Source organism: Hylobates moloch, unplaced genomic scaffold (assembly GCF_009828535.3).
Source record: "Hylobates moloch isolate HMO894 unplaced genomic scaffold, HMol_V3 SCAFFOLD_12, whole genome shotgun sequence".
Taxonomy (NCBI): domain Eukaryota; kingdom Metazoa; phylum Chordata; class Mammalia; order Primates; family Hylobatidae; genus Hylobates; species Hylobates moloch.
Genome location: NW_026652287.1, coordinates 50,727,894 through 50,746,309, shown reverse-complemented (window position 1 = coordinate 50,746,309; position 18,416 = coordinate 50,727,894). Strand labels below are relative to the sequence as shown.

At 53.8% G+C, this 18,416-nt stretch overlaps 1 protein-coding gene across 3 annotated transcripts in view; it reads left to right on the top strand.

The window, feature by feature from the left end:
• The first annotated feature begins 390 nt into the window (after positions 1 to 390).
• UNC13A (unc-13 homolog A) overlaps positions 391 to 18,416 on the top strand; it is a 94,818-nt gene continuing 76,792 nt past the window's right edge. For all 3 annotated transcript variants that reach the window (XM_058424597.1, XM_058424596.1, XM_058424595.1), the window contains exons 1-4: positions 391 to 578; positions 12,755 to 12,784; positions 14,067 to 14,166; positions 16,324 to 16,441. In XM_058424597.1, coding sequence (XP_058280580.1) covers positions 557 to 578; positions 12,755 to 12,784; positions 14,067 to 14,166; positions 16,324 to 16,441 — 270 coding nt within the window. In that variant the 5' untranslated portion in view covers positions 391 to 556. The remainder of the gene's footprint in view (positions 579 to 12,754; positions 12,785 to 14,066; positions 14,167 to 16,323; positions 16,442 to 18,416) is intronic.

The window sequence follows — 18,416 nt, the reverse complement described above, 5'->3', positions numbered from 1 at the left end:
GACAGAGACGTAGAGACAGAGGAAGAGAGATACTCAGGGAATAGGACCATCTGCCCGGTGCTGGTGCCGGGCATACACACAAGAGCTTGCATTTGCCTGTACTTGCTTGAGTATTGCAGGGAGGCGTTTGCCCAGGTTACCAGGGCAGGAATGTCCATGCATGGGTGGCGGGGGCACGTGCACCATTTCAGTGCAGGTGGGGATCTGTACAGGAGGAAACCTGCTTGGGGGGCCGCCGTCGCCCCTTGTCCCCCTGCAACGAGGAGGTGTGGGGCGGGGCGCCCCTTCCCGGAGCCAGGCCCTTTAACGCCCCCCCCAAGCCCGCAGCGCCCCCGCCCCATCAGGCGTCCCGGGGCTCCGCCTGCCCGCCCCGCATCAGCACCACGTCAGGCGCTGTCCGCGCCCCCGGTGCTGAACCAAGATGGCCGGTGGCGGCCGGGCCCCGGCGTGAGCCAAGCGCGGGCTGCAGCCGAGAGATGCCTCAGCCCAGCGGCCGCTGAGCCCGACCCGACAGAGCCGGCCCGGCCGCCTCCGGCCCGCCTGCGAGTCCGGAGACATGTCTCTGCTTTGCGTTGGAGGTAGGAGGCAAGGCTGGGGGTCGGGGGACCCGTGTGGACGCGGGCTGGACTCGGGGTCCGCGTGGATGCGGCTCCTAGGGGGATCCTGGGGGGTGACCCGAGTCCAGGCGGCTGGGCTTTTGAGAGGGGTAGCCCTTGTCGACGCAGCTGGGCCCCCTGAGGGGGTGATCCGTGTAGACGCGGCAGGGCTCTCGGGGGTCCTGGTGGCCGCTGCTGGAGGGGTCGTGTGGACGCAAGTGGACGCGGCTGAACGCGGAGGCCCGTGTGGACGTGGACGGGTGTCCGAGGTTCTATCCGGAAACGATCTAGACTGGGGCGTCTGTGTAGACCGGGCTTTTAGAGGGTCAGTGCGGAAGAGTCTGGGCTGGGTAGTTTGATTGAAGCCTGCAGGGGTACTTGGAAGGGGTCTGGTGTTGTGGGCTGGGTTGCGGGTCCTCATGGACGCGCACCCGGCTGGAAATTCGAAGGAGAGTGCGGTGGGAGGGTTCTCCAAGCTGTGGGGATGTAAGATATAGGTAGAGGGGCTTGGCCATCAGGACATCCACGAGTTCTAGGACTCTCCCAGCCCTGGGTGTAAAGAGGACTGGGGTGGGGGGAGTGTGGAGACAGGAGACCCCTCCCAACGTCCAGAGAGGGCTGTGACTGGAGGTCTGGGGGCGCTTTTCCAGTTAACTCTTTGGCCTCCCGAGTGAGGGGGTTGGAGGAATGGCCAGAAGATCTTCCCGCTCCCTGCCCCCTCCGGTTCTCCCAAACACGTTTCAGGGCCTTCTCGGCAGGGAGCCTACTTCTTGGAAGAGCAATGTCCCCTGGTCCCCCTCCTGGCCCATCCTCACCTCACCCACTTTGCGCTGGAGAGAGGGAGGGAGGGAGACGTGAGGTGGGGGGGGAGAGCTATTTTGGGGCCAGAACGCCATCTGCACAGAGAGGCCCACGCCCAAGCCCACGCTCTGCGTTGGGGTTGGAGGAGGGAGGGAGACGTGGGAGGGGCATGACCCCCCACCCCACACCTTTATGGCTCTGGGGTTGTGGGGAAGCCAGCCCAACCGAACCCAGGCGTTCTGGGCACTCCCGTTTGAGAACTCAAGCTCTGGGAGACCTTGGGCGTCAGGGGTGGAGGTGGACCGCCGTTCCACGCCTACAGAGCTCTGAACCCCTGGTTCTTAAGGACTGGGGTCCCCTCATCACTCCCACCCATTTCAAGAAGGCTGGGGTGGGGGAAGGGGTGTGTCTGCCAAGCCTGAGACGGCAGGCTTCGGGAGACCTCGGGCGACAGGAAGCGTGTGTGTGCTGAACTCCTGCTGCCTGGACACAGGGTGGGCAAGCCGGGGAGCCGGGAACCGCCCCCGCCGCCCCTCCTCCTCCCTCCCCTCCCCCTCGGCCGCTTCATTCACAAACCCTGCCCCGCCCGCCAGCTCCCCCCCGCGGCAGCTTCCGAGTGCAAATCAGGCCGGGCTGGGCCGGCGTGGACGCGGGTGTTCTTAAAGGGACAGGGGCTTACTTTCTCTAAGCTCGTTTCTGCTGGACGGGGCTGGGGGTGGTGGAAGAAGGGTCCCTAGAGTCAAAGGTCAACTCCTCCATCCCCTAGCCTCCAGGCCTATGAAGTTAGGGGAGTAGGGAAGTGAAGGAGACCCCTAGGCGGCCCCCACCGCCTAGGCCTGAGGACGGAATGGGAGGAGAACTTGAATGTCCAGACCCCCTACTGACCTCTCCCCCTGCTCTAAGTAGCCGGGCTCTTAAAGGTGGTACTGGAGGAGGTTCCGACGTGGGTGTTCCTGGCTGACTCCTCTATCCTCTCTTCTTCCCCCAACATCCCGCCCCGCCCCGCCTCACATCCTCCAACTTGGGCTTCTCTGGAAGGTTTGCCTAGTGGAGTGGGGGGGCGGGGATCTCACCCTTAATGCTGACGCAAACAGGAGGCTCGGCTGCGGGGGTGGCATTAAGGGGGGGGCAGCAGGAGGCAAGAGGGATGAGGCTTCCAGAAACAGAGACGTTGGGGGAGGACTGTGCTGGATTCTGTGGACTTTATAGGGAGGGGCCCGGCTGAGTGGAGAGGAATCGCTGGGAGGGGCAAGGCTGGGGAAGAGGTTGACAGGGGTGGGAGGTAAGGCCCTGAGGTGTAAAGGGAGGTGTGAGGTTGGAGTGAGGAGGAGTAGGAGGCAGGGAGGGGTGGGGAGAGGGAGAAGTGCTGGGTGAGGCCAGTCTCCCAGGGAGAGGTGGGATGGTGCCCAGAGAGGGGAGGGGCTGGGATGGCTGAGTACGAGAGAAGTTGGGGTGGGCTTGGCAGGAGTGAAGCTAGGCTGAGATGGGTTGCCGTGTTGCCTGAGCTAAGCAGAGGAAATACCTGCCCCCCCTCCCCTCCACCAGGGACCCACAGGAGTTTGCCAATCCCTACACACATTCATACTCAGACTTGTTCCTGTGTGGACACAAATGCTTAGGATGCATGAAGGCTCTACACAGACCATGTGCTTGGGAAGGCACATTCCATAGGCACACGTGTGTACTCAAACGCCTGTGTGAACACAAGCATACACGTGTATATAGGACACAGTCTGCCACTACAGATATAGTCCCGGCAACACACGTGTGAGTGTGTCTGCCAGCACGCATATAGATATATCCATGTGTCTGATGAATGTTCACAATATACATGCCACATAAAGATCCACCCATGTCCAGCCGAGCGTGGTGGCTCAGGCCTGTAATCTCATCACTTTGACTTTGGGAGGCCAAGGTGGGCAGATCACTTGAGGTCAGGAGTTCAAGACCAGCCTGGCCAACATGGTGAAACTCTGTCACTGCTAAAAAATACAAAAAATTAGCCAGGCGTGGTGGCGTGCACCTGTAGCCTCAGCTACTCGGGAGGCTGAGGAAGGAGAATCACTTGAATATGGGAGGTGGAGGTTGCAGTGAGCTGAGATCCTGCCACTGTACTCCAGCCTGGGCAACAGAATGAGACTCTGTCTCAAAAAAAAAGATTCACTCATGTCCTAACACTCAGACATGTACCCATACATATCTGTTAAGGTCCCCAACCCCATGAAGCACACATGTATTCATATAAGCACATGTCAAAGCCATGTGTATACACACATGACAACACTTGCCTGGACATTCAAAGCAGCCCCTTTCAACAAGTGGGTGATGACGCATGCAAGTAAATACACATTTGAGTATTTCATTGCACACAAGTGCATACATGTATGCAGATAAACAAATACAGCTGCCACAGAATTGCATCCATGTACACATGCAAATGTCAATATGTGTGTTTTCCACCTAACATATCACCCACAAGCTCACACACACCAGTGTGTCTCTGATGTAGTGACACCCCACTCCTAGACACACATGTGCAGACTTCCACCTGCACTTAAATGGTGCACATACTCTGCACACATGCACACATGCACACTTACATCCATGTACAGGCAGGCACTTGCCTGCCCTGGTAAGATGAGCCAACTACTGCTGCAAATACCCAAGCAAGTACAGGCAAATGCGAGCTTTTGTGTATACACCCAGCACCAACACATAGCAGACCACCTTGTATGGTGTATGGGCCTTATCTCTGCCCCCCTTCATTTATTTATTGATGTGGAGCCCCGTTGCTCCCCAACATCTTAATCCACTCACTAGGTCTTGGCAGGGTCCTGAGGCTGTGAATGGCAAATGCCACCTGGTTCCTTCATGAAGTCACTCATTTTATTTACTCAACAAGCATTAATTGAGCACTTACTGTATACCAGGCACTATTCCTGGCTCTGGGGACCCAGCCCTATTCCTAGCCACCACCCCTGCACCTCCCATGGGGTTAGAATGAAAGAGATGAGGGAGGGCTAAGGGAGATGAGGAGTGGGGTATCCAGGGCTCTCTTCCTCTGGGAAGCCTACCCTGATTCCACCACCACCATTTACTTGAGTCTCAGAAGATGTGATGAGGGGGAGATGAGCAGGAGGGAGATGGTGCTCTGGGTGGAGGGAACAGCATGAGCAAAAGCATGGTGGTGTGAAGGGTCAGTTCCAGATCTTCCTATGTGCCTCACAGCATTTTGCACAGGCCACTTGATGTTTTGTTTTGTTTTGAGACAGAGTCTTGCTCAAAGCCCGTTACTCAGGCTGCAGTGCAGTGGCATGATCTCAGCTTGCTGCAGCCTTGACCTCCAGGGCTCAAGTGATCCTCCTGCCTCAGCCTCCCAAGTAGCTAGGACTATAGGCATGCACCACCACACCTGGCTGACTTTTTTTTTTTTTGCAGAAACAGGGTTTTGCCCTGTTGCCCAGGCTGGTCTTGAACTCCTGGGCTCAAGTGATTCACCCTCCTCAGCCTCCCAAAGTGCTAGGATTACAGGTGTGAGCCACCACGCCCAACTGATGTTTTAAAGGCTCTATAAACATTTTATGAATAAATGACATGAACAAATCAGTGAATTTAGGTGAGGGTGGGTTTGCTTCACAACTTACAATAATATCAACAACAAACCCCATTTATCCAGCTTTTTTGTTTGTTTGTTTGTTTTGTTTTTTTGAGACACGGTCTCTCTCTGTCACCCAGGCTGGAGTGCAGTGGTGTGATCTCGGCTCACTGAAACCTCCACCTTCCGAGTTCAAGCAATTCTCCTGCCTCAGCCTCCCGAGTAGCTGGGATTACAGGCATGTGCTATCACGCCCGGCTAATTTTTGTATTTTTAGTAGAGATGGGGTTTCTCATTTCTACTAAAAATACAAATACATCTCTAGTGGCCAGGCTGGTCTCGAACTCCTGACTTCAAGTGATCCTCCTGCCTCGGCCTCCCAATGTGCTGAGATTACAGGCTCGAGCCACCGTGCCCAGCCCAGCATTTCATAGGCACGATGTTAAGGATTTTTATGCTCATGCCCTCTTTAACTCTCACAGTAGCCTCATTGTACAGATGAGGAAAACTGAGACTCAGGGAGCTTTAGCAACTTGCCTGGTGTAACAGAGCCAGAGGTGGAGCTGACTGACTCCATAGCGTACTGGGGTTGGCGGGAGAAGATTGAGCCTTCTCTCAGCCCCCAGGACCTCGGAGACAGCCAAATCCCTTCTGTGGAGTGAGGATCTGCCCTGGGATTGCCTTCTTCTTTCTATTTATTTATTTCTTTGAGACAGAGTCTGGCTCTGTTGCCCAAGCTGGAGTGCAGTGGCACAATTTCAGTTCACTGTAACCTCCGCCTCCCGGGTTCAAGCAATTCTCCTGCCTCAGCCTCCTGAGTAGCTGGGATTACAGATGCACACCATCACGCCCAGCTAATTTTTTGTATTTTTAGCGGAGACGGGGTTTCACCATGCTAGCCAGGCTGGCCTCGAACTCCTGACCGCCAAGTGATCTACCTGCTTTGGCCTCCCAAAGTGCTGGGATTACAGGCATGAGCCACCGTGCCCAGCCACGATTGCTTTCTTCTTTCATGCATCTAGTAAACAGACATGTCACAATCTCTCCATTCATCGGGGCTATTCCCCTGCCACTTGCCTAAGAAGCCTTCACACATCCCTCTGTTCCTAGCTACTCAGTCCCTGATACCCTCCAGCTAGGAGGAGCTGCATCTAGGTCTTAGCTCCTACCGTCCTCATGGGATGCCCTCCAGAGTTGCATCTTCAGGGCTGCAGCCTAACCCTTTCCCTAACCCGGCCTCACTTTTCTTCCACATACAATGGACCTCTTCTGCAAGGTGCCAATAAGGGCATCCTGGGTCCACCAGGCCTGAGTGTGAATTCCTAAGTCCACCACTTCCTGGCAAGTCCCATATCCTCTGCATTCCTTGGTGTGCTCATCTGTGGAATGGGCACAGGAGTAGCATCCACCATCTACGTTTGCCAGAACTCTCTAATGAGGCTTGCAGAGCCCTTGGCATGACTCCTGGCTTATGGGAAGGCCCAATAATCGTGAGCAAAAGACATGAAAAATCAATGATGGGCCGGGCGCAGTGGCTCACTCCTGTAATCCCAGCACTTTGGGAGGCCAAGGCGGGCAGATCACCTGAGCTCAGGAGTTCAAGACCTCCCTGTGCAAAATGGTGAAACCCCGTCTTTACTAAAATACAAAAAAATTATCTGGGTATGGTGGCGCGCGCCTGTCGTCCCGCCTACTCAGGGGACTGAGGCACGAGAATCGCTTAAGCCCTGAAGACGCTTAAGCCCCGAAGACGGAGGTTGCAGTGAGCCGAGATCGCGCCACTGCACTCCAGCTTGGGCTACAGAGTGAGACTCCGTCAAAAAAAAAAAAAAAAAATTAATGATGATGTTTTTGTTAATGGAGACTAAAAGCTTTCTGGAGGGCGGTTCTGAGTGTAGGACATTTCCGAGAGTCCACTGCATTCTGAGGCCTGAGGAGCGCTCCAGGAAGGGTCCCCAGGCCCACTCGCAGGAGGGAGCCGAGTTCATTGAGGGTACAAGGGCGGGGACCGAGCATTCAGCACCGTGGACAGCGCCTGCCCGCGCCTTGGGGACAGCTCTTAGCTCAACCTCCCAGGGCTGCTGGAGGAGGTGACGTCATTCCTTCCATGAATTACTATTTAATGAGCACCTACTATAGGCTAGGCCTAGTTCTAAGTGGTACATGGTAAACAACACCCATAGAAATCCCTGATTCCTGAAACTCTCTGGAACTCCAGGTTCTTGGTGTTTTTTACACTGAAGGCTCAGTCTGGCTCTGGTCTATTTGTGTCAACGGAGGATAAGGGTCCTCATTTAGTCTCTCCCAGATGCGAAACCAGCAGAGCTGAGGTCTGTTATCCTAAAGCCCATCCATCTCCCGCTGAAATGCCCTCCACCAACATCACACACAAAACGATCAAATCTCCTATAATCTATTTCTGGATTCCCTATGCTTCCTCCCCTCCCCCCAGCTAATCCTGGGGCGGGTGGGCTTTCAGAAGCCCTAGACGGCTGGATCTCCACCTCCTGTCTCCCCACCCCATCCCACGTGGCAGGTCAGGAAGCGAGTGCCCCAAGACTGGAGTCTCCCTTAATTAGAATCCAGGGTCAGTCAGCCATGTGGTTCATGCCTATAATTCCAACACTTTGGGAGGCCGAGGGGGTCGCTTGAGCTTTGAAACCAGCCATGGCAACATAGTAAGACCCCATCTCTACAAAAGAAAAAAAAATAGCCAACCATGGTGATGCGCACCTGCAGTCTCAGCTACTCGGGAGGCTGAGTGGGGAGGATCACTTGAACCTGGGAGGTCGAGGCTGCAGTGAGCCATGATCACACCACTGCCCTCCAGCCTGGAGCCTGGGCAACAGAGAGAGACCCTGTCAAAAAAAAAAAAAAGAAGAAGAAGAAGAGAAAAGAAAGAAAAAGAAAAGAATCCAGGGTATTCAAATCCTAGAATCCAGGCCAGGGACACATTTACAACACAACCAAATAATAAAAACAGTAATGATACCAGTAATAATAATAATATATAAATGACACTATAATCATCATTCTGCAGAAGGGGTGAGGGAGGAAGAGGAGGGAAGAAGAGGAGGAGAAAGGAGAGGGAAGGGAGATCAGACACTCCGTCTCCCCATTTTCCATGATGCAGAAACTGAGGCGTGAAGCCAGGCTGCAGGGATGTCCCGCAGCCTGAACTCCTGCCTCAGCCTCCCCGGATTCAGCCACTTCATTCATCAGTCAGCGCTGCTGGGGGGCCCCAAAGACCTTTGAGGCCGCATGACGCGGTGTCTTCACCCGCTCGTCGCTGGGGACAGCAGGGGTACCCCCCTCATCCCCGCCCCCCTGCCCGCCGGCGCGCCGCCCACGCCCTCCGCGCGCCCACGCTATAAATAGCCTCACGCGTGTGACCCGAAGCCCGCCGGGGAAGGGTGGCGCTTCCGCCCCGCTGACCCTGATACAGCAACCCGGCGCAAACGGGGAGGTGGCGGGATGTGACGACGAAGACGGTGACTCAGGGACCATTTACTGACCGAGGAAGACAGGGAGAGAGACTCGGTTCCTTCTCTGAGCCCCCTTCCTCCTCCAAGCCCCTCCCCCTGAGACAACCCTACCCTCTGCGCCCATCCGCCTTCCCGAATCCCCTCCCTCACCGCGAACCCCCTTACCTCCTGAGAACCCCCTCCCTACTCTCAGCCCCCTTTCCTGTCCCCTTTTCCCTCTGAGACCCCTCTCCCACTCGGAGCCCCAGTGATGAAAAATCGTGGTTTACCTCACCCTGGACCTCGGCAGGGGGCTAAGGGCAGGAGCCTGGCTTCAGCTGTCAGAGGGTACAGCCCTCCAGCCGGTCCCCTACTGCCTGAGGACCCCAACGGAGACCATTCCCCTCCAGCCAAGAGAGGCTGCGGGAAGGAGCTGAAGCTTAGGGAAGAGGAGCCAGATTGACCAAGGGAGGGGCACAAGAAGGGCAGAGACAGTGAGAGAGAGAAGGAGAGAACAGAGACCAAAATAAGACGACCAGTGTGGAGAGAAATAGAACAGGGAGGAGGGAGATGAGAGACAGGGATTGGGAGAGAGAGAGAGAGAGAGAGAGAGAGAGAGAGAGAGAGACAGAACAGATCAAGGAGCTACTGGGCTCCCCTCTGAGCCTAAATCCATGGTTTATAAAACGGGGCACAGCTGGAGGAGCTTCACGTGAGCCCAGTCCAGGCTAGACCCCAGTGAGCTCCTTGTATCACCCCCCAGAGCCTGTCACTTTCCCACCCCCATGTGCATCCCTACTTTTCTCCCCCAACTGCCTCTCCTCTCCCCAGTGTCTCCTCCACCTGCCTGCCCTCCCTAATGGAAATCTTTCCCTATCTCTCTTTTATTATGATTATGATTATGATTATGATTATGATTATTATAATATATATTTTTTGGGACGGAGTCTTGCTCTGTCGCCCAGGCTGGAGTGCAATGGCACGATCTTGGCTCACTGCAACCTCCGCCTCCTGGGTTCAAGCAATTCTTCTGCCTCAGCCTCCCGAGTAGCTGGGACTACAGGCATGCAGCACCACGCCTGGCTAATTTTTGTATTTTTAATAGAGACGGGGTTTTACCATGTTGCACAGGCTGGTCTCGAACTCCTGACCTCATGTGATCCACCCGCCTTGGCCTCAAAGTGCTGGGATTACAGGTGTGGGCTACCGCGCCCGGCCTCTCTCTCCCTTTTAAATTATTATTTTTAGACATGGGATCTTACTACATTGGCCAGGCTGGTCTTGAACTCCTGGGCTCAAGGGATCCTCCCGCCTTAGCCTCCCTAGTAGCTGGGATTACAGGCATGTGCCTCTATGCCTGGCACTCTCCCTGTCTCCTTGTGTCTCTGTCTATTTCTCTCCATCTGTCCAGACTGTCCTCTCTTGCTTTCATGCCCATCATTTCTTCCTCTCTCATCTCCCTTCCTCTCCCCGTATGAGTCCCTCCAGCTGTGGGTGCCTTTCTCAGCCTCTGTCAGCGTGCCCTCCACCCCCGATCCCGTCACATTCTACCTCTTGCCCCTTCCCCTGCCTACGCCCTTCACAGAGAGTCCCCACGCCTGCAGGCTGGACCTCCTCCAGGAGCCAGGCCCAAAGCTCCTGCTGGGCACATTCCCGAGTGTTCCTGGGCCTCTTTCAGTCCCAGGGGTGAGGTGCTGGGTGGGTGCCCTCCCTGGGGGCTGGGTGGGGCTGAGGATGTGAGAGAAAAAACCAGACCTAGAAAAAAAAAAAAAAAAAAAAGACAGAGATGGAACCAGAGATGAAGGCCCAGAGAGAGGGGTTCACTTGCCCAGGGTCACACAGCTCTGGAATCTGAACCTGGCTCAAACCAGCACTCACCTCTCTCAAGGCCTAGCAAAGGGCTGCAGTGCAGTGGCACAATCTCGGCTCACTGCAACCTCTGCCTTCCAGGTTCAAGCGATTCTCCTGCCTCAGCCTCCCGAGTAGCTGGGATTACAGGTGTGTGCCACCATGCCCAGCTAATTTTTGTATTTTTAGGAGAGACGAGGGTTCCCCATGTTGTTCAGGCTGGTCTCGAACTCCTGACATCAAGTGATCCACCTGCCTCGGCCTCCCAAAGTGCTGGGTTTACAGGCATGAGTCACCGCACCTGGCCAGGAACAGACAGTCTTTACTGACATGTGTTTAGGGCCATCGCACTTCCCCCGCTCTTTACGGGAATTCTCTCTTCACTGGCTCCACTCAGGTGCCTTTTGTGAGACAGAAATTCAAGCAATGAGGACAGAGATACAAACCCGGGATGGGAGGCTGTGACATCTGCCCATAGAAACACAATTCTGTTTCTAGGAATTTATCCTTCAACTCGCTAGTACACGCTCTTCAAGACATACTGAAAAAACATGAAGGATTAGAACAGTGGGTGTCAAATGCTACCATTTGTCTTGGAAATCAAGCAAAATGAACGTGGGTATGGTTGCCGACGCATGGATCATCTCCAGTGGTACAAGGAACTGCCAACGTTGATTGCGTTTGCGAGGGAGACGAAGGGCTGGGATGGAAAGAGCTTTATTCTCAGTGTCTCATCTTTTGGTTGTTTCGGATTTTACAACATGTGCATGCATTGCCTACACAAACAAAGACACTAATTTGAAAAGGAAAAGGGGAGAAGAAAAGAGGGAGGAAAGAAAAGGGGCCGGTGCGGTGGCTCACACCTGGCATCCCAGCACTTTGGGAGGCCAAGGCGGACGGATCACCTGAGGTCAGGAGTTTGAGACCAGCCTGGCCGACATATAGTGAAACCCCGTCTCTACTAAAAAAATACAAAAATTAGCTGGGCATGGTGGTGCATGCCTGTAGTCCCAGCTACTTGGGAAGCTGAGACAGGAGAATTGCTTGAACCTGGGAGGTAGAAGTTGCAGTGAGCTGAGATGGCACCACTGCACTCCAGCCTGGGCAATAGAGCAAGACTCTGTCCCTCAAAAAAAAAAGAAAGGAAAGGGAGGGAAGAGCTCAGTGTGGGAGAAGATTGGGGGTGGGAGTAGAGAATTAATGGAGGAAAAAGATGTGGGGGACAAAAGCAAGGTGTTAGAGGTGTTGGCAATGGAAACTGAATACCTGTTGAGAAAAGCCGGGAGGGGGCAACATGGCTTTGAATCTCTTGGGGCTGTGGGATTATGTGTGAAATGTGAGAAGACTGGACCTCAGTGGGGTGCCTGACATATATTCAGGTTACACCTCCCACAAGCAAGTGGTGCTGGACAATCTCTGTCAACCCTCCAGCCAGGACCCAAGTGTCTCCCCGTACATTACTTTTGGTTGTTGTTGAGACAAGAGTCTCACTCTGCTGCCCAGGCTGGAGTGCAGTGGCATGATCTTGGCTCACTGCAACCTCTGCCTCTTGGGTTCAAGTGATTCTCCCGCCTCAGCCTCCTGAGTAGCTGAGACTATAGGCGCCCGCCGCCACACCTGGCTAATTTTTGTATTTTTAGTAGAGACAGGGTTTCACCATGTTGGCCAGGCTGGTCTGGAACTCCTGACCTCAGGTGATCCACCTGCTTCAGCCTCCTAAAGTGCTGGGGTTATAGGTGTGAGCCACCGAGCCTCGCCCTCCACATGCATTTTGAGAGCCAGCTCTCTGGGTTGCTTTGTCCCAACTCACCCAGCCTTCTTTGAGGCTTCCCCAAACCCTGGGAGCATTTGACATCGCAGACTGAGCTGGACAATCGAGGGAGAGGTCTTGCTGACCTGTCAGGGCTGGTGGAGTCATCAGAGATTGTCTTTATCTTCGCCTTCCTCTTCTCCACCTCCTCAACTTCCCCTCTTCTTCTGGGGCAATCCTAGAGGGCTTCCTGTAGGAGGCCTCTCCCACCATCTGCCCAGCTTTTTCTTCTAATCTTGTTCAATTGTGGGTAAAGGCACAGCTAGTTGGGAGCTTGGGGAGTTTGATGGGGACAGGGGATGGAGGGAGAGGGAGGGGTAGGGAATGCTCTTAGGGTCCAAATTTCCTTCCATTCTAGGGTTGCCTGTGCTCATCTGTCTGATGGCTTCTCTCTCTCCCTCTCATCCCTGCCTCCTCTTTCCTACCTCTCCTCCTCCCCTTGTCTCTGTCTCTGACATTGCTTCTATCTTTATCTTTTTTAACATCTGTCTCTTTTGCTTTTTATCTTTGCCTGTCTCTCCTCTGTGTCTTTCTCCTTATGTCTCTATTTTGGTGTGTCTCTGAATCTCTCTGTATCTCTGCCTCTCTCCTCCCCACATCTCTCCCCATCTCCCTTCCCTATCTCTGTCTCTCTCCACAGTCAAAAAAGCCAAGTTTGATGGTGCCCAAGGTAAGTGGCTTCTCTTGCTGTCCTGTCCCATGTTGTCTGTCTGTCTGTCTCTTGGAGAGACTGGGGAGGGGGGGTCCCAGCCCAGACTTAGAGTTGGGCTTTATGTCTTCTGAGCATCAGGAGAGGGGTCAGAGGATTAAATAGGGGGAGGGGCAGCCCTTGGCCTGGGGGTCCCTGCAGTTTGTATGGAGGTCCCTGGGTCTCCCCAGCCATCCTTGGAGAGTCTGTAAGGGGTGGGGCTTGCCCTGAGCCAATGGCTCTTCCCAGGTCCTAAGAGGCAGAATGGGGACTCTTAGATGGGGCTACAGGTGGGAAAAATGAGGCTCAGAGAGACAAAAGGAGTTTCTTTCTTTTCTTCTTCTTTTTTCTTTCTTTTCTTCTTCTTTTTTTTTCTTTTCTTTCTTTCTTTCTTTCTTTTTTTTTTTTTGAGACAGTCTCCTTCTGTTGCCCAGGCTGGAGTGCAGTGGCATGATCTCAGCTCACTGCAACATCTGCCTCCGGGTTCAAGAGATTCTCCTGCCTCAGCCTCCCAATGAGCTGGGATTACAGGCGCCCTCTACCACGCCCAGCTAATTTTTTTATTTTTAGTAGAGATAGGGTTTCGCCATGTTGGCCAGGCTGGTCTCAAACTTCTGACTTTAAATGATCCGCCCGCCTCAGCCTCCCAAAGTGCTGGGATTACAGGCGTGAGCTACCGTGCCCTGCCTTTTTTTTTTTTTTTTAAATTTTTATTTTTTGAGGCTGGAGTGCAGTGGTGCAATAATGCCTTACTACAGCCTCAACCTCCCAGGCTCAAGCAATCCTCCCACCTCAGCCTCCCAAGTAGCTGGGACCACAGGCGTGCGCCACTGCACCCAGCTAATTATTTTTTGTATTTTTAGTAGAGATAGGGTTTTGCCAAGTTGCCCAGGCTGGTCTTGAACTCCTGGGCTCAAGCAATCCTCCTGCCTTGACCTCCCAAAGTGCTGGGATTACAGGCCACCGCGCCCAGCCTGCAAAGGAGGTTTCTTACAGTCAATTTTGTTCCCCTTTTCTGGGACCTCAGTCTTTTTAGCCGAAAACCAATGACATGGTCATTTCGAAGCAGCTGGATGAAGTATCCCAAAATTCCACGTTTCTCCACACTGAGGCCCCTCCCTTGTGCCCTGAGGGTGGGGTTATGGGTTAGGGGGTAAGTGGCCCAGAAATTCCTGAGGGGATCACAGCAGATGGTCTAGAGCTTGGGAAGGGGCACTGGAGAGTCCCTGAGCCCCAGCGCTGACCCCTACTCTCACTGCCACAGAGAAATTCAACACGTACGTGACCCTGAAAGTGCAGAATGTCAAGAGCACAACCATCGCGGTGCGGGGCAGCCAGCCCAGCTGGGAGCAGGATTTCATGTTGTGAGTCTGCAGCATCTGGCATGACCTCAGCCCCTGGCATAGTCCAGCACCTCACTGGCCCCTCAGGGCAGAGCTGGACACCGGGGAATCCCGGGTGACTCCCCTCTGTCCTCCCTCTTCCTGTGTCCACCTTATCACCTTCGCCTCCAAAACACATCCCCAATCCAATCACTTCCCTTGGTCTCCGCGGCCACCAGCCAAGTCTCTGCTGTCCGCCAGCCTCCGCCCTGGCCTCCTGTGCCATCCACCTCCTACAATCTGTTCTCCTCCAGGCAGCCGGGGGATATTTTTAAAACTGCAAATCACATCCTGTCACTCCCATGTTCCAAACTTGTCCGTGGCTCATCGACCTCACAATAAAACCCACAGCCTTCCCCCTGGTTCCCACTAGGTTCTCGCTCTATCTCCCTCATCTGCCCCAGCCACACCCACCTCTGCCCCTTTCCCCAGCACTTCCCAGCTTGTTCTTGCCCCAGGGCCCTTGCACTTGCTCTCCTGTCCCCAGCTGGCTCTTCTCCTTCAGGTCTCAGCTTGTGTCACCTCCTCAGTGCAGCCCTCCCTGACCACCACCTCCAAGCTACAATTTCAGGGCATCATGCCTTCCCAGGCCTTGCCACCAATTTTGTTTGTTTGTTTGTTTGTTTGCTTGTTTTGAGGCAGAGCCTCACTCTGTTGCCCAGGCTGGAGTACAGTGGCGTAATCTCGGCTCACTTCAACCTCCACCTCCCAGGTTCAAGTGATCCTCCTGCCTCAGCCTCCCAACTAGTTGGGATTACAAGCATGTGCCACCACACCCAGTTAATTTTTGTGTTTTAAGTAGAGATGGTGTTTCACTATGGTGGCCAGGCTAGTCTCAAACTCCTGGACTCAGGTGATCCGCTCACCTCAGCCTCCCAAAGTGCTGGGATTATAGACGTGAGCCACTGCGCCTGGCCAATGGATTTTTTTTCCTTTTTTAAAATTTTTTTTATTTTGAGACGGAGCCTCACTCTGTGGCCCAGGCTGGAGTGCAGTGGTGCAATCTCGGCTCACTGCAACCTCTGCCTCCTGGGTTCAAGCTATTTTCCTGCCTTAGCCTCCCGAGTAGCTGGGACTACATGTGCGTGCCACTATGCCCGGCTAATTTTTGTGTATTTAGTAGAGACCGGGTTTCACCATGTTGGCCAGGCTGGTCTTGAACTTTTAACCTCAGGTGATCCACCCGCCTCGGCCTTCCAAAGTGCTGGGATTACAGGCGTGAGCCGTGAGCCACCGCACCCAGCCAACGATATATATATATACTTTTTTTTTTTTTTTGAGACTGAGTTTTGCTTTTGTTGCCCAAGCTGGAGTGCAATGGCGTGATCTTGGCTCACCACAACCTCCGCCTCCTGGGTTCAAGTGATTCTCCTGCCTCAGCCTCCCGAGTATCTGGGATTACAGACATGCACCATCACGCCCAGCTAATTTTATATTTTTGGTGGAGACGAGGTTTCTCCATGTTGGTCAGGCTAGTCTCAAACTCCCAACCTCAGGTGATCCGCCCATCTCGGCCTCCCAAAGTGCTGGGATTACAGGCGTGAGCCACCGCAGTCGGCCATATTTTAAAAATACATTCCTTAAGATAAATCTTTGGTAAACTGTAAATTCAGTGAATCTCACATTTCACCAAGTTTCTTGCTCCCCCGAATCCACATATGTCTAGGGCGAGGCCTGCAGGGAAAGTGCTTTGAGGTGGGATCGTGTCCTCATATCATTAGATGGAGATCACACTGGGAAGGACAGAGGTGCCCTGAATGTCCTTATCCTGGGGGTAAAGGGAGCTATGGAGGGTATTTGAGCCTCTTCCTCACTTACCCAGCATGGTCAGGGTTGGCGGGCCCAAGGAAGGGCTCAGAAAGATGAAGGTACAGGCAATGTGTAACATCTATCCCCACGCCGTCCTTTCCGGCTTTGAATCCTGGTTCTTTTGTGATACACTGAGCTCTTAACTTCTCCCACTGGCCTCAGTTTCCCTCTATAAAATGAGAACCACCATGTTACCCTACCACCTAGGACACTCCCAGGCCTAGGTTTGAATTGCAGTATGCTGTGTGTTCTCAGGCAAATGAACTAACCTCTCTGGGCCCCCCTTTCCTCCCTCCTGCTCCCTCGATGCCCCCTCTCCTTTTTCCACAGTGAGATTAACCGTCTGGATTTGGGACTGACAGTGGAGGTGTGGAACAAGGGTCTCATCTGGGACACAATGGTGGGCACTGTGTGGATCCCACTGAGGACCATCCGCCAGTCCAATGAGGTGAGTGGTGGGTGGCCTGAGGGTGAGGAAGGAGGAGTGCCTTGCAGAAGGCCAGAGACCAGTGGGCTAAACAAGATGGGCATTTGTCTCCTATCCCCTGACAACATCAATGTGGACACTTGGGATTGCCACGAACCTTCCAAAGTCACTAGGGCCTATACACCTTCCATCTTGCTCTGCCTGTCTCTCCATGTGGCTTCCACCTTGTGGCCCCAAATGGCTGCTTTAGGCTCACCATTGCATCTTCATTCCAGCCACGGAAAGGTGCTGGTTGTGGGGGGATGGGGGTGGTTCATGCACATCTCATTGGCCAGAACTTAGACATGTGGCCAACACCTTGCTGCAAGGGATTCTGGGAAATGTAGTCCTAGGCTGGAAAATGTAGTTCTAGGCTGTGGAACCCTAGGCACAGCTAAAAATCTATTACCTTGGAAGGAGAAAAGGGATAATGTAGGCAATTGGCACTTTGTGTCCCAGATGGGCAGCAGCAGGAAGGTTACACCAGCTCATAAGAAGGTGCTAGGTAACAACCCTGGCCCCTCAGCCTGTGCATCATGGTCAGCAGGTAGTAGTAATGTCTATTTTTTATTTAATTATTTATTTTTGAGACAGGGTCTCACTCTGTTGCCCAGGCTGGAGTGCAGTGGCATGATCATGGCCCACTGCAGTCTCGACTTCCCAGGCTCAAGTGATCCTCCCACCTCAGCCTCCTGAGTTGCTGGGATTGCAGGTGCATGCCACCACGCCCCCCTAATTTTTTTTGTATTTTTAATAGAGACAGTGTTTTGCCATGTTGCCCAGGCTGGTTTCGAACTCCTGGGCTCAAGCAATCCGCCCACCTCAGCCTCCCAAAGTGCTGGTATTACAGGTGCAAGCTGCCACGCCAGCCCGTGGTCATGTCTATTCGTCCGTCCCACAGCCCAGTCCCTGGCCTCCTGACCTTAAGTCTCAAACCCTCCATGCTGACCCCAGGAAGGTCTTATTAGCTGGAGCTCTGATCTGTCCTCCCCTGTCCATCTGCCTTGGGAGGCCCTTCAGATGGCACCTGCCCACTAGTCTCATCTCTCCCCCCACCCCAACCTCCACCCTTCCCTGATTCCACCCTCTGAACCTTTGCATAGTGTGTTCCCTGAGCTTCAAGTGTCCTCCTTTCCATCACCTTCTAAATTCCCATGTGCCCTCCTCCAGGAAGCCCTCTCTGACTTCCCTCTGGATCCTTTAGCCCTCCTTCCTCCCTCTGGGCTAGCTATGACCTCATGGGGCTGGGAGTGCCTGTGTCCTGCCCTGTTTCTCAGGGCTATGGGCTCCTCAGGGGCCAGGGTGATGATGGCTGGGGCCTCTTGGGGACCCTGGCATCACCCATTATGAACCAGGCATAGAGGAGGGACTGGAGACTGTTTTTTGTTTGTTCGTTTTTGTCATTTTATTTTATTTTATTTTACTTTGAGATGGAGTCTTGCTCTGTCACCCAGGCTGGAGTGCAATGGCATGATTTTGGCTCACTGCAACCTCCACCTCCCTGGCTCAAGTGATTCTCCTGCCTCAGCCTCCTGAGTAGCTGGGATTACAGGCGCCTGCCACCACACCCAGCTAATTTTTGCATTTTTAGTAGAGGTGGGGTTTCACCATGTTGGCCAGGCTGGTCTTGAACTCCTGACCTCAACTGATCTGCCCACCTTGGCCTTGAAAAGTGCTGGGATTACAGATGTGAGTCACCGCACCTGGCCAGTGAGTGTTTGTTTTTGAATGAATGAATGCAGAGGGATGAAATGGTTGCAACAATCTAGGTAAGTGAGTCTAAAAGGAAGTCTTGGCTGGGCACGGTGGCTCATACCTGTAATCCCAGCACTTTGGGAGGCCGAGGCAGGTGGATTGCCTGAGATCAGTAGACCAGGCTGGGCAATATGGTGAAACCCCGTCTCTACTAAAAAATACAAAACATTAGCCGGGTATGCTAGCACGTACCTATAATCCC